The sequence below is a fragment of the Trachemys scripta genome, chromosome 12 (genome assembly GCF_013100865.1).
Source record: "Trachemys scripta elegans isolate TJP31775 chromosome 12, CAS_Tse_1.0, whole genome shotgun sequence".
NCBI classification, from domain to species: Eukaryota; Metazoa; Chordata; order Testudines; family Emydidae; genus Trachemys; species Trachemys scripta.
In genome coordinates, this window is record NC_048309.1 from 31,126,904 (window position 1) to 31,140,390 (window position 13,487).

The 13,487-nt window shown below is 53.9% G+C and overlaps 1 protein-coding gene across 3 annotated transcripts in view; it reads right to left on the reverse strand.

Annotated features, from left to right (window-relative positions):
* LOC117885724 (rho GTPase-activating protein 39-like) overlaps nt 1-13,487 on the reverse strand; it is a 133,652-nt gene that overhangs the window by 64,168 nt on the left and 55,997 nt on the right. For all 3 annotated transcript variants that reach the window (XM_034787146.1, XM_034787147.1, XM_034787145.1), the window contains exon 2: nt 5,743-6,141. In XM_034787146.1, the coding sequence (XP_034643037.1) occupies nt 5,743-6,141 (399 nt within the window). The remainder of the gene's footprint in view (nt 1-5,742; nt 6,142-13,487) is intronic.

Sequence of the window (13,487 nt, forward strand, 5' to 3'; positions counted from 1 at the left end):
AGGGGGCTGTCAGGGGGTGGGGGTGTGGATAAGGGTTGGGGCAGTCAGGGGACGGGTAGGGGGTAGGGTCCTAGGGGGCCAGTTAGGATGTGGGGAAGGTCTCAGGAGGGGGCAGTCAGGGGACAAGAGGCAGGGAGGCTTAGGGAGGGGGTGGAGTCCTGGGGGGCAGTCAGGGGACAAGGAGTGGGGGGGAGGGTTGGGGGTTCTGAGGGGGCAGGAAGTGGGAGGGAGTGGAAGGGGCAGGGGCAGGGCTAGGACAGGACGGGGGCGGGGCTAGGACAGGGGCGGGGCTAGGGCGGGGCTCCTCCCGTCTTCTTTTTTGATTGTTGAAATATGGTAACCCTAGATTTCTGCACTGGGGCTGGCCTGCAGAGATCACACAACAGTGCGGGATATGTATCGACCATGCGCCCACAATACCACATACTGCTGTTAGGGAGACTGTGGTCGCTAGGAAGGTCAGCTGAAACCCCAACTGTAGCTTGTGGGTAGATAATGGGGTGTAGTAGAACTCCTGAAGAATGAGTGGTCAGGAGAGGTTCCTCAGGCCCAGCTGTGCTCCTCTGGGTCTCAGCTTCCCCTGGCTGGGAGCTGTACAGGGCAGGGCACAGTGGGGACTCTGCACATGGCTCGGCAGGATTTGGGGTCACAAGGAATGAAAATAAACAAACACCCCCAAAAGGCTTTCCCCACCAGTGGATTGTGGGGTCTCTCCCCAACTGGCTGGGCCTGGCCCTGCCACACAGCTGGAGTTCAGGCTCTCCCTTGTACAGAGTCCAAGTCAAGCAAGTGCCAGCCGGAGGGGACGGACACTCCTTGGGGTGGGCTCAGCTGGGACTCTTCCCATTCTCTGGCAGAACTGTCCCTGCTCTCAGATCTGAAGCAGTCAGTCCATGGGCTACTGTTTCACCTTTCTATTTCTGGCACCATCTTCCTCCTGCTCTTCTCAAGCTTCCCACACCTGCTATGCTGAAACCTGAGCCTCTCCTTCCTAGGACAGCCTGACAAGCTAGAACAGATGCAACCTAACACAGCCCCCACTCTCACCCTCCCTTGGGGGCAGAGGAACAGCCCAGCAGGGCTTGGGTTGGAGAGCTGTGCACAATCACAGATAACTCTAGCCGCTTGTTTCACCCCGGGAGTGCCTCACTCTTTCCCACAGGATAACTGTGCTGGCAAGAAGCCGACTTTGATTTTGAAGACACTGGTGTCTATCTTCTCTCTCATGAACCCATCACCAGGTCTGAGCTTGAACATGGGTGGTGACTTCATGAAGGCAGCGAAGGAACAATGATGGAGACAGAAATTCCACTACCCTTCCCCATTCTCTGGGCTGGGTGTAACACGTCTTCCCCAAGCTGGGGTGACAGCTTGCCTAACCCTCCAAGTGGCAACAGGAACCTTTCGATTCCCATTAACAGCCACATGTTCAGGACTCTGCGGCCCCCTCATTCCCTGTAACTAAGGAACCTTTGCCTTCAGAATCAGTTACCCTTGAAAGGATAAAGTGGTTTCTACTTTGCTTTGCCAATCAATCTGCACCTCTGTTGTTGTGATTCAGGGCGCTGGAGTGGCTGCATTGCTCACTCGTGCTGACACAGCAGAGGCATGTACTGTTTGCTGAGTGGAGCGTTGTGCTGGAAAAGGAGAAATCACGTCGTCTTTTGGGGTATGTCTTCACAGCCCGCGGCAGCGAGCCTCCCAGCCCGGGCCTACAGACTCAGGCTTGCACTGCCGCGCTACTAATGCCCGTGTAGACGCTGCAGCTCGGGCTCTGAACCCACCCCCTCCCTAGGCTTCAGAGCTGAGCTGCAACATCTACACTGCTATTTACAGGGCGGTAGTGCAAGCCCAAGTCTGTCAGCCCGGCTCAGAGACTAGCTGCCATTTGCTGTGTAGACACACCTCAAGGGTTAGCAAAGCCCTAGGCACCTGCTCTCAGAGACGGAGAACACACCCCGCCTGGCACAGCTGGGGACCCTGCTTTGGAGGCAGGGCTTGGGTAGCGCTGGGAAGGAGGGGGAGAAAACACAAGGGGCCAGAGTGCGTGATCAAACAGTGCCTTCCCCAGAAGGCCTCTGGGAAACACAGCAGCATCCCCACCTGAATGACCAGCTGCCAATTCCTGCCAGCCACTCCGCCCCAAAACATCATCCGGGTAGCAAAGGGCCATCTCCAGAACGGGCCGCTGACCCTGGCGGGAGAAGAAAGCAGCACAAGGGGCCAGCGAAGGGAGAGACTCTTCTCAGCACGGGCATTGGGAGAGCAGGTGACAACTTGAAGTATAAACAGAACCAGAGTGTGTTTCAACTTTGTTCCCACCTTAGCTTTTAACCCAGTTAGGACATGGGCCAGCCCCAACTGTGCTGAATGGCCAGGCTGGATCCCTACCTACCCGGCACGGCAGATGTTATAACATAGAACACACAAAGAATTGTTTCCTAGTGGAAAAACAGACAGAGCATGAAACAGACAAAGGACAGAGTAATTCTCCTCGCCACAGGAACTGTGGGGTGAGGTTCTTTGGCTTGGCTTATACGAGAGATCAGACTAGGGGACCCCAATAGTCCCTTCTAGCCCATCTATGAAGAGAGACGAGCAGACAAGAAAGGGAAGAAAACTGTCTAGTGGAGGGGGCAGGAGAGAAAGCCAACCAACCATCTGCATTGTTTCTAAAGAAAAATGCCTCATTGTCTTGGGTGCAAATACTTATGAATATGCCACGTTACAACCAATATTGTATCTGATTTCTCTTGATAGGGCTCCAGGACCATGTTCTGCCTCAGGAGGAGGGAGAACACGTTTGTGTCTGTGTCTGCGGGGAAACACGCAGGCAACGGAAAGCAGGCGGGTTTGGTACACTCTTACTATTGGAATAGATGCCCAGGCAGGCTCCCCCAGTGTGGAATGCCAGGGCAATGTCAGCTGGGCACTTGCTGCTTCTGGCAGCAGTACTGGGTTTGGAAATACTTGACTAGCAAGTTACTCCTGGAATGTCCGACGTTTGCAGGGGAATTACTCCCAGCCACTGGAACCACGGCCTGTCTGCTCCTGCCTGGCGAGCTCCAGTCCTGGGCACGCACCGAAAGGTCTGGAAGGTACGTGCCCATGTGCAGTGGAGTCCTGGGCGACTCCCCCTACAGGACACTGGCCTTCACAGGTGAATTTGCTTTGCAGAACAATTTTGAAAGACAGACCGGGCAATAGTTGTGTTGACTGTACTGCTCCCCGTCCCGCTCAGCTGCCTGCCCTAGTCTGGAAGAGCCCCATAAGCTGCTGCCACAGGGTATGACCAGGATGGAGTGGGCAGAAGAAGCACTTCATCGCTTGTCAAGGGCACAAATAAGTAAGAACCCGAATACATCCCTCTCCCAGAACCAGGCTGCCTGATACAGAGAGAGGTCATGATGCCAGCTTACGGTCCTTTCACGGCTCAGTGTGGGAGAGCCTGCTCCCTGGACTTTGTGCTGTGCCTCTTTTTGCCTTTACAAAGGGCTGGGATGTGCTGTGCTCTGCAGAGATAGCCCTTTAACTGGCTGGATTCCCTTGGCAGAGCTGTGTGAGTGACGCATCAGCAGAGCCACAGGCCAACAGTAGAGACGTGGCCAGTTCCGGAGTAATCTACAGCACAGGAGAGCAAGTCCCTTTTCCAGGGCGCTTTGGACCCCCAAGTTCTGCTCATTCTGATACACGTGCTCGTGCCCAGCCACCATGAGACTCAACACTGCTGCAGTCAGGAGGCGAGGGGTGGCCAGGCGCCCATGCTGCTCCCTGCATGCCAGGGGAGCTGGAATTGGGGGTGCAGCCTGGACTGGGAGACTCGGGCACACGCTTTGTGCATGCTGCTGGTAACTTCCTGTCTGAGTGGCTCAAAGGCCAGCAGTCACTCAGGAGGGCAGTGTCAGAGCACTCCAGAAACTCTCTCCATCAGGGGGACATGCAGAGGGAAGCAGTGGAAAATCCCTGAACCCAGCCCTGGCTCCCCCCAATCAGAGTTTCAGGTCTTTCCCACTCTTGTCCCAGAGGATTCAGGGGAGCCATGGTAGCACGAGAGCCATTTCCTAAGCTGCGCCGATGTAATGAAACAGATGGAGAAAGTGCAGTCCCACAGGAGCCAGACACTCCACAGCAGCAGCAAATGGGAAAAGTAGAGAGGTCTAGCTGGCCCCTTGCCTCCAACTGGCCCTCTGAAAATGGAAGGCAAGCTAGGGGCCATGCCCAGTCCTCTAGCCCCAGAGCCTGCTGTGAGTGGGGGAGGAAGGTGATGGGACAGCTCGCCAGGCAGAGCACAGCACACACCACAGTGTTGTGGAGGCAGAGATGTGCAGACGTGCGATCTCAGAGTCTCCAGCTTTAGGGCCCATTGATTTCAACCCACAATCTAGTCAGGGCACATTAGGAGTTTTGCCCCAAGAAATATGGTTTTAGGCAACACTACGAACGAGTCTAGCATACAGCAGGCTGTTCACTAGGACCCCTGGCAGCTGCACTGCCAGACTCCACCAGACATGCACTGGCTCAGAGAAAACTCGCTTGCCAGGGGGATTTGCGCCATGATTTTGCAGGGAAAAGAGTCTGAGGCACCTTGGACCCATCTTTCCTTCTTCCCTGCAACTCCTGCCGCACAGCACTACCCCAACATGCTAGATGCCAGTCACACAGGCAGGAGGACATCGCCTGCCCCAAAGAGCCAGCCATGAAGGAAGACTGGCTCACAACAAGGGCGACTGTGTTCAGCTATTGTAAATGGTAACGACACTGGGCTGGGAGCCAGGAGACCTGGGTTCGGTTCCCAGCTCCGCCCCAGACTTCCTGGGGGACTTTGATCAAGTCACTTGTCCCTCTGGGCTGCAGCTTCACAAGCTGTGAATCCCCTTGGGAATTTACACTGCCCATATCTCCACACTACCTGAGCACTGTGCACAACAGCAATGCGAGCCCAGGTGAAGGCCTCCTGGGGAGTCTCCTGACCTCCCTCCCAGGGCTTCAGCGTGCGTGGAGCACCCCTTGCACAAGGTGGGGGAGACGTGCCCGGGTCGACAGCAGGGCTGGGGGAGTGGGAAAGCAGGGACAACAGCTGGCAAAATCCCAACAAGAAACACACTTGCTTGTTGTCAGACCAGTTCCTCGGAGTAAAAACAAAGCCTCTTAGCCAAACACACTAGCATCCAGTTATTGTTCCTTGGCTGATGTGTGCAAGTGACCGTGAGCTCTGCCCCAGCTCCATGGCAGTCACACCCCTCACGGCAGCCCCGCTAGGCTGGCAGAGAGAAAGGGCTGGGGCAGGGTGACAGGAAAGGAACCCGCCAGCCCAAGACCCCGGTGCAGTCCAAGAGGCTCTGCCCCCAAAGGTTTAGTCTCCCGCCTGTTACCCTCTACCTAAGGAGCTGGTAGCCTGTGTCTGTGGCTCGGTAGCTCGGCCTTTCCTGGCAGCCTCTCCACTATGCAGCCCCAGCTGTCCAGCAAGGGGGAGCGAATGATTCATCCCGAGTTCACCCTTAGATCTAATCCCGGCATTTCACCCCGATCGCAGCACACTGAACGCAGCCTGTCATCTAGCCGGCTCTCCCCAGTGGGGAACCCAACCCCTAGCACAGGGCATGGTGACCAGCCAGCCAGCCCAGCTTCCCAGGCTGCGTCCTCAGTCCCCGAGTCCACACCCAGCAGCCGGTGCCTGCAGGGCAGAGAGCTGCACAGCAGTTACGCAGGAGAAAGTTGTAGGCAGTACAAAGCCTTCCCTACCTTCCAGGGTCTGGCCTCTTCTCTGCACTGCTCTGCCCCTTGCTCTTCTCCACCTCCTGCAGCAGGGCCGTTTGAACTGGGGTGTTTCTCCCATCACTGCTTGTGCTGTCTGTGTGCTGAGGCCCCCTGCAGTCAGACTGGGACCTGCGTTTCATGGCCTGGAGCTGTGCCAGTGGCACAATGTCACAGCCCTGTGGCCGGTGCCATACGGTTTGCTGGGTGATGGCGTTGTAGTAATAGAAGCGATTGTTGTTCTGGTCAAAGAGCTCCCACCACTGCTTCTGGTCCGACTGGCGAACTCTCAGGTTGGGAGGTGGCTCCCAGCCACACTCACCGGTGGCCAAGTTGACATACATTCGCTCCCGAGAGCGGGGCTCGATGATCTCCACCCAATCCGAGCTGCAACAGCAAAGAAAGGCACAGTCAGTCTGGGCGGGGGGCACAAGGCAACCCGAATACCCTGCAGGCACGCAACCAGCTGCCTGTCAGTCCCTGGGCCAGGACTCGGGGTAGAAACAGGCAACCAGGCTCTGGATCACTGTTACAGTGACCTCTGTGAAGGGGGAGCTATATTGGGCTGACACCTTTTTGGTGGAAGGAGGCCTACACAGCGTTTCACATCCTGCTTATTGTTTGGACCCACAGGACAATAAAGTCCAGGCTGTGTGTTCAGCTGGAGGAGCATGGGAGGTGTCAGGTTGTTACAGTCGCTCCAGAGCCACAGGCAAAGGGAGGCAGCTATTCAATCCTTAACAAAGATACCTCTTTCCAAGACAGCAGTTAGTCACTGACACAGGTTCAACATGACCCCAGGTTTTAAACAGTGTGACCAAAACCCCCTTTCCCACTTAGCTCCGCATTCCCTTGATTAGCCATTTGTTTCATACACACTAGTTCTCCAGTCACTATGAAGCCCTCTGTCCTCAAGAGGGTCTGATTTCTAGTGTAACAGCACAAGAAGAAAAACCTCTTTGTTTTCAGCCTGGTCTTCCAGGCGCTATCAGAAAACAGCAGAGAAGGGCACATGCCCTTTCAACAAAGGGTCTAATAGCTCAGGCTGCCTTTCTGCTGAGTCGGTGAGGATCACGCAGAGGGGTTGCAACAAGCCAAAACGGCAATGGCAAGGCAGAGGACCCAGAGGCTGGGGGCATTCACGTCTGAGTGCCAGGAAATACCAAGCCATGGCTCTCACATGCATAAACAAAGGCTCCAGGTGTGACCCAAGTGTTGCTGCTTTGTCAGGGAACCTGCAGCCACCACACATTGCACAGCTGCAGGAAATCGGGCCTCAGGACCGGCCTTGCACACAAGACTGGCACCTGCCTAAAGGTGTGAATTACAAGCTATGTTGTTCAGTGCAGATTTGGGTAAATAGAATGCTGCTATTTCAGATTCAAAGTGCCTTATTTTGATTTAACTGAAGTGGGATTTTAGACATTGAAGTTAATGGGGGAATTGGGTGTTCTGCACTTGGCCATTCATTTAAGTGCCTAACTTTAGGGTCCTGTTTCTGAAAGTCTTGGCCTTCATCCCCATGCAGTTTGACCAAGGGGTCTGCAGTCTGCCCGTCTCGGAGGCCTCTCAGAAACTGTACTGAATTAAAAGCACAAACTGCTCAGACACGGCACTTGGTTCACTTTTATCTGAACAAAGGGCTGCAAGAACTCTCCCCTGCACAGGTGAGTCAGGAAGGAGCAGGCTGGATCTGGGCAGGCCAGCCCATAAGAAAACTCTGGAGAAAGGTGACTTCAGGTCACTTCTTTCATGGGAAGGAGCTGGAAAGACTTTCCTGGAGAAGGTACAGAAACAGAACCAGTGGTGGTGTGCTGGTAACAAGCATGGCTGACGGTGTGCTCAGAGTCAGGGCCGGCTTTAGGCCGATTCAGCCGATTCGGCTGAATTGGGCCCCGCGCCAAGAGGGCCCCGCGCTGCAGCTATCAACCCCGCCCCGCCCCCAGCTCACTTCCCCGGCCCCTCCTCCCCTCCCCTGCACGCCCCGCCCCCTCCCCTGCTTCCCGCGAATCAGAGATTCGCGGGAAGTCTGAGACGAAGCAGGGGCGGGCGGGCCGGCAGCACGAGGTAAGCTGGGGTGGGGGCAGGAGAAGGGCTCCGGGGAGGCGCGCCCATCCCGCAGGCCCCAGCGGCTCTGGCCCGGCTTGGCTCCAGCCCGGCCCAGTCCCCGCGGCTCAGGGCCCCCCGCCCCCCCCCCCGCCCCGCGCCGCTCGGCCCCCCCCCCCCCCCCCGGCGCGGCTTCCGCGGCGCGGCTGGGATCCCCCACCACCACCCCTGGCGCGGCTTCCGCGGCGCGGCTGGGATCCCACCCCCGGTGCGGCCCCCCCGCGGCGCGGCTGGGATCCCCCCCCACCCCCGGCGCGGCTCGGGTCCCCCCGGCCCCCCCGCGGCGCGGCTCGGGTCCTGGGGGCGGGGCTTGCAGCAAGCCCCGCCCCCAGGAATCGGGCCCCGCTCTTGGTAAAGCCGGCCCTGCTCAGAGTACAGCACAGTAGCAGGTGCCCAAGGCCGTCCCGCAGGGGTCTCACTTACAAGGGTCTCTCTGAAGGTTTGGCCTGCTAGGGAAGCCAAGGAGCTGGAGGAGTTTCCCTGCAGGGAGGAGAAGACACAAGCCCTACAGAAGTGAGATACCGTGCGCCACTAGAATGCACAGGGCAAGCAGGACAACTCAAAAGCTCAGCTGATCACAGAGAGCGGAACTAACAACCCATCCGCGATGAGCTCTCTGCCTGGGCCCTGGGCCAGTACAATAGTAAATAGCCCGGCCAAACGCCCAACAAACGAGCATATTGGGAAAGACATAGTACACCCAACACTAGGCCCAGTATTAGGCCTGGGTAATGGGCAGAGGCCAGGAATGCTATAGCAACGCTAGACTACATCTGCAGATTGTTCCCTAACATCTGCATTCATCTGCAGGGGCTTAGCCTCACTTGATGGCTCTTCCTGGGAGGAGTTTTAAGAGCCCAGCTCTTTGATATTAAAGTCACTGTAAGGCATTAGGCTGGTCAGTCAGGTGATATTAATTAGCCACTGGGGGTAACTGGGCCAAACGATTCAGAAAACCCACCAACTCCTTCACAGGTCCCATGCTTGGGCACTGGCAGTTGTTTTACCTCCCTTTCCAATTAACACCTCCCCCCAGCATTCAAGGCAATTCTCACTTCTGTTAATCCAGGTAAGGATAGCACAGGTGGGCCTGGGAGTGAGAGCCTCTTGGTTTGGAGATGAAGACCAAGCACAAAAATCCCCTGGTGCCTGTACCGCGGTCATGGTGCGGCACAATTACATACTGACAAGGGCACATTCACAGAGCACAAACTAAATCAGCCCCCACACAGCTCACCACCAAGTTGCAGATTAACTCTTTCATGTGTGTTCTAAATTGTAAAATGCCCCCATTGCAGGTGGTCCTGGGCACTGTAACCTGTGTTAAAACACTGCCAAAAGCCAAGCCAGAGCTGACAAGAGTGGACTTTGTATATAAAATCCCTTCCTCATGCCTTTGGGCCAGAGAAGAGAGAAGGGTAATTAACTAGGGCCAGTCCGACCCACAGGAACAGCACATCCTAGCAGAGGGCCCGCCACACAGAATATTCTGATCTCAGATCCCAACAGTTTATATCTAGAGGGCAACAGCCAGCTTCGCTGCTGAGGCAGAACATGAGAGGGATGCAGCCTCTTGGACAGCCAGGATCCAAACCACACTGGGCTTTAAATACTGACAGCAGCTCCTTGAATGGCACCTGGAAGGGACCAAGAACCCACTCGTGTACCAGGCTCTTTATGGCCATTCCCGATCAGCTGTTGGAGCTTCTGACTGGTCTTCACATGTAGCCCCATGGAGAGCATATTGCAACCTCCAGCCTGGATCATGGCTAGGCCCTATGGAACTGAAGCAAGGCCCATGCCAGAGAGAAATGGTCACAATCACCAAGGCCAAAGCCACTTAGAAAGAGTCAGAAATTATCATGGAAACAAAAAGAAGGGGCCCAAATTGCCAACCACTTTGAGGGCAGCTGGCCCATCCCCACCAAACTCTAGCGTGTCCCCAATCACCCAGTATCACGTCCACCTACCAAGAAAGCCCAGGCAGCTTGTTTTCATTCACGTCACTGTCCCAGGTCCCAGGAGAGACACAAAGCTGTGTGACATCAAAGCCCTCGGGGCACCACAGCCCACCCACCCCCACTCCCCACTCTGCTGGCCTCCCATACAGATCAGTTCGGAAATGGGGAGCCAGGGGTCCAGCAGGAAGCGAGTAGCCTTCCACTCACCTGCAAGGCCACTTCTTCATCCAGAGGCGGGGGTGTTCGCATCATTTATAAACACCAAAGTAGAATTAAGGATACTCCAGACGGGCATCCGAGGCTGACCCACTAGCCCCAGTATTCACCCCAAACTTAGCGTGCACGTGCCCCTCCCTCCACCCCCGCAGGGAGAAGCATAATGCTCAGCCCACGTGACCACCATACACATTGCCAGGGCAAGTCACCACCTGAGCGCCTCTCCACTGACAAAGCTAAATACTCCCGGTAAGCTGGCGTTTGCTCTCAAATGGCCCTCAGCAAAACCTGCAATTGGCTCTCAGCCAGCTGTCGGAACTCACGCCGAGCCTGGATCTCTCGCAAGGTGCAGGCTGCAGAAGGGAGTCTCAGGTTATTTTAATCCTAGTTACTGACTAATTCAAATGTGTACCTTAATACCGAGAGGAGGGGACACTGCTGGGGTGTGTTTCACTAGAGCACTCTGTCCTTTCTCCACACCCGCGGAGAAGATCTCTGTCCTTTCAGCCTGCATGTGATCTCAACAGCAGCAATCTGAACAGACTGGGGGGTGGTGTGGGCATCAGGAATGCCAGCCAGGAGGCCGCTGCAGGACTTAAACGGGGAACGGGGAGGGCCTAGCAAGATATAGCTATGTGGACAGAAAGAAAAGGCTAGATCTCAAAGATGTTATGGAAGCAGCAGCAAAGTGTGAACACAGCCCAGACATGAGGGCGAGAGAGATGGAGGAGCCAAGTTATGGGCATGAGTGACAGGGTAGTGTTGTCAGCAGTGATAAAGAGACAGGGGAGTAAAGCAGTCAGCGGTTCCATTTCAGCCAGGCCAAGCTTAAAGCTGACCAAGAGAGATTCAAGAGGAGCTGTCGAGACAGGTTGAGGGGGAAGAACTGCATTGAGAGACACGGGACAAGAATGGAGATATATTTTGTGGGAGAGGGCGGGGGGGATGTGGTCACTTGGGCCAGTGGAGGGTCTAGAAGAGGAGAGTTAGGCCAGCAGTGCAGAATAAGTGACTCGCATCATGGCTCAGCAAGGGAAGGGAGAGGGAGTTTCACAGTGTTTACATACACCAGAAAAATGGCAAAGTCCCCTGTTGCATGATCAAACTATTAATTCAGCAGCATTGTACTCAAGATCCCTTCTGCCAGCAGCAGTTTGCAAGAATTCAGCTCTGAAACAAGAGGAGGAGTACTTGTGGCACCGTAGAGACTAACAAATTTATTTGAGCATAAGCTTTCGTGGGCTAAAACCCACTTCATCGGATGCATGCAGTGGAAAATACAGTAGGAAGATATATATACACAGAGAACATGAAACAATGGGTGTTACCATTCACACTATAACGAGAGTGATCAGTTGAGGTGAGCTATTACCAGCAAGAGAGGGGAAAAAAAACTTTTTGTAGTGGTAATCAAAATGGCACATTTCCAGCAGTTGACAAGAAGGTGTGAGGAACCGTGTGTGTGTGTGGGGGGGAATAAACATGGGGTTCCTCACACCTTCTTGTCAACTGCTAGAAATGGGCCATTTTGATTACCACTACAAAAAGTTTTTTTTTTCTCTCCTGCTGGTAATAGCTCACCTTAACTGATCACTCTCGTTACAGTGTGTATGGTAACACCCATTTTTTCATGTTCTCTGTGTATATATTATCTTCCTACTGTATTTTCCACTGCATGCATCCGATGAAGTGGGTTTTAGCCCACGAAAGCTTATGCTCAAATAAATTTGTTAGTCTCTAAGGTGCCACAAGTACTCCTGTTCTTTTTGCGGATACAGAGTTACACGCTGCTACTCTGAAGTTCTGAAACAAAGGGCTCTGGAAGTGTAGCTATTTCTCAGGACAGAGGGAAGGCAGGAAGTAAGTATTGAAAGCAACTTCACAACCCCTTCTAATGGCACCAATCTCTGGCTGTGTTTGTGTTGCTGCTGACTATAGTCTGCTGCTCCTAGTGTTTACTTTTACCTTTGTGTGCAAAGGCAAATTAACCTGAGATTTGGGCTTATGACCTCTTTGTTCTGGTAAATATCTGGAAGCTGTAAATTGCCAGGCTGCAATGAAACAAAGGGACATTCAGATCACTCTGTACCACACTCCACTTCAATTACTCTTATGTGTAAAGAAAGAGTCAAAACAACAAAAGAAAAAAGAGAGAGAGGGAGGCAGCACATTCCTAGAGAGAAGCCAGCACTGGGCTGACACAATCCAAGTTTGAACATCAGATCAGGAACTCTGCAAAGCTGTGCTAAACCCAGGATCTTAGACAGATAACATCCCAGCTTGGAGTGTCCGGCTGAACATAAAATAATCACAAACCAGCCTTATCAGGTCAAAGCAAAGTGCCCCTGGCCGTAATGTGAATGTGAGGGGACAAGAAGGAATCAGCATGAAGGTTAGAGAACAGCCTGCATCATAAAGTTCAGATCCAGATCCCAACTCAGACAAAGTTCTGTTCCAGGGTTTTACTTCTGCCTATTGTAGGGTACAGAGTCTAGTCACAAAGTCTGGATTTACTTCTGCATTTCCCCAAGGGTGAAAAAGTATGGATCCATGGTTTTAGTTCAGGCTAGGGTGACCATACAGCAACTGAAAAATCGGAACAGGGGGTGGGGGGCAATAGGCACCCATATAAGACAAAGCCCAAAATATCGGGATTGTCCCTATAAAATCGGCCCTAGGTCAGGGCCATCTCAAGTAAAACCCAGCGCAAACCTTTCCCAGGGCTTTTTGCCTGGCCTTCTCAGGAGCAAACTCTACAGGGTGTATGTGCATCTTCAGTCATCTTGGCTGAAATACAGTAACACTCCAGAAGCCCTACCTGACCAGGTCTCTAGACTTGGTAACAGGTTTGTCATGTAGTCAGTAACCAAAGCTTGAAATGATTCATTTGGCTGGCAAATAAAGCCACGCTTTGAACCACAGAAATACAGCCCCAGCACGTAGCCTCTATTATTACATAGATTTCAGATGTTTCCTTTGCATTCTGTAAATACACAAATGCATTCCAAGGGTTGTACCGCTTTGAAAATAAAGCGCAGCTCTGGGCTGCTTGCTATGGAACTTCCGGAAAAGACCAACAGCAAAGGCATTTACGCTTGTCCCCGAAATGTTCCTCCATTGCACTGGTGGCAGCGCTGCGGGGAGCACTAGCATAGATAAAGCACTATGGCTACCAGCATTTTAAGCACCGTGCCCACTAGACATGCTCTGAGATGCCAGTGGGCACACAGTGGGGGCCTTATCTGTTGTACAATTAGGAGCTACACAGAAGCTAGTGCAATGGTGAGAAGTTTTACGGGAAAAGGCTAGTGTCAACACTTCCTCAGGAAGGAGTGAAACACAGGCTTTTGCGCCATCCTGCTGTCTGTGGCAGGTGCACTGAGCTGGGCAGACATTTTACCCATTGATCTGCTCCATGGGAACCCACACAGCAGAGCTACAATGCTCTGA